This window comes from Rosa rugosa, chromosome 3, assembly GCF_958449725.1.
Source record: "Rosa rugosa chromosome 3, drRosRugo1.1, whole genome shotgun sequence".
NCBI lineage: Eukaryota > Viridiplantae > Streptophyta > Magnoliopsida > Rosales > Rosaceae > Rosa > Rosa rugosa.
Window position 1 is genome coordinate 57,227,655 of NC_084822.1, and position 5,532 is coordinate 57,233,186.

The 5,532-nt window shown below is 36.4% G+C and overlaps 1 protein-coding gene across 1 annotated transcript; it reads left to right on the top strand.

Annotated features, from left to right (window-relative positions):
• The first annotated feature begins 3,863 nt into the window (after positions 1–3,863).
• Positions 3,864–5,228, top strand: LOC133739837 (homeobox-leucine zipper protein HAT9-like). Its single transcript, XM_062167643.1, has 3 exons — positions 3,864–4,416; positions 4,514–4,593; positions 4,682–5,228. The coding sequence occupies exons 1-3, from the start codon at positions 4,021–4,023 to the stop codon at positions 4,971–4,973; spliced, it is 768 nt and encodes a 255-aa protein (XP_062023627.1). The 5' UTR covers positions 3,864–4,020; the 3' UTR covers positions 4,974–5,228.
• Positions 5,229–5,532: the final 304 nt, after the last annotated feature.

Consider the following 5,532-nt stretch of genomic DNA (forward strand, 5'->3'; position numbering starts at 1 on the left):
ATTTTGTATCTCTAGAGTTTCACTGTATTGACCTTACAATTAATGGAAAATACCTATAATCCAATATATATATACATATTTTCGCAGTTTTCATATCTATGCTTTATGATAGAACTTATATATAAAACTGGCCGGCCGGTACAAGATTATTTCCTTATCTCAGGTATTTTTGAACTTATAAAATCATTTCATTCCTTATCTCAGGTATACATTTAATTTGTTTTGTATCTAATAATTCTAGCTATGTCTGTTGTAATTAATACATAGATGATGATGATGATGGTACATGTATTCGATCGATTACGTTTCAACACGGACATGTCTTCCATGATTCCATCGAAACCTAAAATCCAACCTCACATCTGTGATAAACCCTAGACATGTGCACATACGACTACGATACGATATGGTGTGGGCCCCCGGGTCTCCCTCTGCCACTACCCTCTAAGAATTGCCCATATTTTAAAGGGGGCGCGTGCATGCATGCATGGTTCATGTGCTTTCAGAAACCATTATCTTCGACCAAGTTCATCCGAGATTTCATCTCGATCTCCCTCCCTATGATTAATTATTGGGCTGGTGATCGATGACATGCTCTATCGCAAATTTTGGAGGCAAAAATAAAAGGTTCTATACGCAAATTCTGAGATGATCAATCTCACGTACCCCAATAGTAAGCCTGCATATGAGATAATGAGAGACTGAAGACAATGCGATCCGAGTGTGGGGTAAGCAATGGTTCTGCTTTCGCAAAAGTCGGTTGGGTTTGCTGATGCTCTCATCTTGTGGTGATCATTTTCATGGAAATGAATGAATTAGCTTAGGTTATTACTCTGACTACACTATTGTTGTCCCATCCCACTTCGAACTTATTCGATATATAGCTTCATTAGCCAGCCTGCCTCAATGCCCACAGAGTTGACATTTTCATCCTATTAGCATCTATGCCCTAGTTTAATCTAACCTCCTGTCTAGGGAATGATTCAATTTGTAGGTCATAGCTAGTCTAACTCTGAGATTGGAGGTCATCGATCATCAAGCTATATCAGCTTCTTTCAATTCTTTCCCTTTATTTAAATTTAACTAGTCCGTATTAAGTTTGATCGAGCATCGATCGATCATTATGGAAAAAGAAAAGGAATTAATTGCAAAAAAAAAAGAAAAAAAAAGAAAAGAAGAAGATGTTTTAGTCATGAACAGTTTGAATGGTAACTATTTTTATTTAAGTCATATATGTTGGAAAAGTGTGGCTTAGATTAGAGCCATTTGAAATCTTACATCAGAAAGGTGAAGAGTCAACTTTGGGTTATAAGGAATAGTATCAGACACACTAATGTCGAGACCTTTTGTATTAAAACTTCACACCCGTTATTCACCAGGTGGCTAAAGTGGGGGCAGTATTGGCATTATTGGATCCATGTGTGTTGGAATCATTTGCCGCTTCCGCACAACAACATATTCCTAATTACTAATAATGATTACAATGGCAATTGCATCCGTAACTAAAGTCTCTATCGTCACTAGCTAGTTCTAAACTTTTTTATAGGCAAAATTGGCGAGCGAAGGATTTTCACCTGTACGTAACATTGCTACGATCACTTCATGATTTTATATGAAGTGATCAAAAACTTTTATTTCACTCATGTTTTTATACATGTTCACGAATTAGTTAAGAATCAAGTAAATGCTAATAATAATTCTTAGCATATGTAGCTAGATAGCAACTAGCTAGCTAATGAGGATCAGTGAACCAGTGATTACGTAGGTTACAATCAAAAGATGGTGTAGGAGAGAAATGGAGACAAAAGTGGTGGAGGCTTCATTGACATGGACGGTTGGTATGGGAAAGAAAGAAAGAAAGAAAAGGGACCGAGGATATGTGGGAAAGCCAAACAAAGAGCACCATCCCACACTCTCACTGGTCGGCTGGCCTTAAATTCCGGAAGCAACACATCTGAAACCTTATCTCCAACACCACCCCCTCCTCACAATTATGCTCACTCACATCTATCCAATTCCCCCATCATTCCCCAACTTTTTTCTCTTTTCTCGTATAGTCTTAGAGTTTGCTTTACTTGTTGTAAGTATAAAATTTAGACTTCAAGGATTTTATTTATTTATAATATTACTGAGAGAGAAAAAGAAAAAGGAAAAAAGAAAGAGAGAGGGAGAAGTTCGAAATTTTTAACCGAATTATATATTTTCTTTGAATTTTAGTCGTCACCCACAAATATATAGTGTATAAATGCAAACCAGCTTGAGGCATTTACAACATGTTTAGTGAAGGATCTTCTTAAACACATCACTGCAGGTCTGCAAAGAACCCTACTTATAATTAGACTTCCAGTTCCAGTTCCTTCTTTAGTTCACACAAACATCCATCATATTGTTTAGAATCAATTCAAATGCTCCATCATGCAAAATCATTGGTAGGTTCGACTTACCTGTTTTTGCCGCCTTTCCACGTGTTGGCTTCCAAGATCGACACGTTGACAGTTTTATGATAGAAATTCGGGGCTACTAGGATTCCTAATTCGAATAATTTGTTTACTTAATCCCAATTATTATTCCCAATCATCTTTTAGGTACCAGATCGTTAATTGATTGTCCACTGTGTCAAAGTCAATATGCATCTGCCTATCTGCTCTGCTCTGCTCTGCTCTGTGCTCGATCGCACTAGCTAGAAAACTTGCGAATGAAGGATAGCTAAAGATGCTCATAAACAACCCTCTGTTAATCTTTATGCTATCAAACTACTTTTCCATTCCCTTTTCTTATGTCCATCCATGACTTGAAGAACAAAACCACTGTTTAACCCAAAAATAAAATAGAAAAAATGAGGTAAAAAGTGCATCACTCTGACGGTTAAATGTCTCATCAAGAAACTATTAATATGTTTTTAATTATGACTCACACAAAAGATGGGGTTGCATTTATAGATTCGTCGGTGGATTAACCGTACAATTTGGTATCATTTCCCATCACTTATCTTCACAAAAGATGTTCTTGAAGTTCTAAGAGTATATCTCTCTCTAAAAATAAATAAAATAAATAAATAAAAAGAAGAAGAAGAAGAAGAAGTTGGTAGAGTATAACAAAGTCAGATAGCTAGGTCATGATAGTGCAAGTATCTACAATGGTTTTTCTTTATTCTTATAGTTATCAGCAGTTATTCACTGCCATTATGAAATATATGGTTTTCATTGCCCTTCCTTTGCTTCTTAAATTTCTCACAATCAATGAATTTTAAAGTTTGCAAAAAATACAGGTGATGAAATCAGCTGTCCTAGATTTCTGTGTCCCAATTCTGTTCCAATTGAAATCAAAATAATGATCACTATATTATTTATGTACTTACTTAGTTTATTATAAGAATGATCCTTAATTCATTAAAGATAGAGCACAAAAATTGGACAATTTTGATTATCAAACTAGCTTCAGGCCGAGCCGAGGTAAGGGTATTTTTACTTTTTCCTAGTATTTCGATCTTAGCCGTGTGTATGATGTTAAGTTGTGTGTATATCAAAAGCTAGCTCTCTAATTCACTCTTCTAATTTTGTAGAATGAACAAACAATTCCCGTACGGATGTATAAAGTGCAAAATCAAGTAGGAAAAAAAAGAGTGGAAATAAGAAAAGTTACAGAATGCTGAATCATTCTCTTGATTATGCGTTCTTGTGTATACCCACATTCCATGTGGTTCCACGCATGCTTTATAATACCTTCTGGTACCCGTTGTATGGAGACATATACATAGACTACTATGATAGACTAGTAGAGAACTAATTTGTTTGTTGAAATTGTGATACATAGTCAACCTATGAGGACAAAGAGACATGGGAGAATTTACACCAAAAAAAAAAAGAGACATGGGAGAATAACTGTTATAATTCCCACAAACCAATTTACATGGGGTTCGTCACTCATCATTATTTCCTTCCTTCCTTCGCTTAAATAATCCCATAAATTCCCGCAGACCTTCTACTACTACTCCCCACTCTACATTTCTTTAGCTAGATTATGGGTTTCGATGATATTACCGCTGAGCTTGGCCTCAGCCTAGGCTGCCATGACAAGCCAGCCAATCACGATCATGATCATCACCAAAACCAGAAGAAACCACACTTGAAATACGACCAATTACTGCCGTCTGATCTTACTCTAGGCCCATCAGATGAGGCAGAACCAAGAGGGTCTAATTCCTCTTCTCCGAGCGGAGCCGTTTCATCGTTTTCTAACTCGTCTAGTTTCAAGAGGGTAGACAGAGACTTATTGTGTTCTGGTGAAGAGGTAGAGAGAGTAAGCGAGGAACTATATGAAGATCAGGCAGGAAGTCCCAGAAAGAAACTCAGACTTACAAAAGAACAATCTGCCACATTAGAAGACAGCTTCAAACAACACACCACTCTCAATCCTGTATGTAATATATGGATAGATATTAATTAATTTACTTATTTATCATCTAATCGTCTTGATTTATATATGATATTCCTGTTTAAATTACAATGATCAGAAACAAAAAATAGAGCTGGCCAGAAATCTAAACCTACGGCCGCGACAGGTAGAAGTGTGGTTCCAGAACAGGAGGGCTAGGTGCGTAATTTCATTCGGCGATACATAACATATTCCATGCATGAAAGACTTGTCTGATTAATTAATTATATCCATCGCTTATGTGTAGGACTAAGTTGAAGCAAACTGAAGCGGATTGCGAGCTGTTAAAGAAATGCTGCGAGACTCTCAAAGAAGAGAACAGGAGGCTACACAAGGAGCTGCAAGAGCTCCAGTTAATGAAACAAACACCAACGGCGCCGTTTTACATGCAGTTTCCGACGGCTACTCTCACCGTGTGCCCTTCCTGCAGTGAGAGAATTGGCAACGGTACTAGTACCCCTATTGCCGGTGATCATCATCATGGAATATCGAAGCCTCCCCTTTTCAACCCCTTTACTCACCCATCTACAGCTTGCTAGCTAATTGAGGCAACCTACATCCATAATCGTATAGTTCAAATTAATTGTAGAGATATCATGAATTGCTACTGTGCCTAGATTGAGGTCATTTTCTCCTTCGTCCTAATTATTTAGGTACTTGTAAATATTTACGTTTCAATAATCAATCATGTGAAAAATCTACTTGTACGTAGATTATTGCTTTCCTTAATTAATTGCTATATATCCAATGACAAATCTAGCTAGGTTTTACCTAGTACGCCATACCAGTAAAACACCTTTACTATTTGTAAAATTATTTCTCAATTAGTCTTTTGAGGCCCAAAACACAAAATGGTAATTCAAATTCACAATATGAAGCTGGTGCACGCATTGTTCTCATAGTATATATACAGTAGTTGATATTAATTATTTCTTTCTTTTATTTATTTGGAGCATGATTACTTTTAAGTGTGAATGAAATTAATAGAGAGCAACTTTCAACCAAAAGAAAAATCAATGACAAAGTATCTGCGTGCTTACAAGGCTAGGCTTAACTAAATTTGTAAGTTTTGCTTGATTCATTATGATTTATATTAAG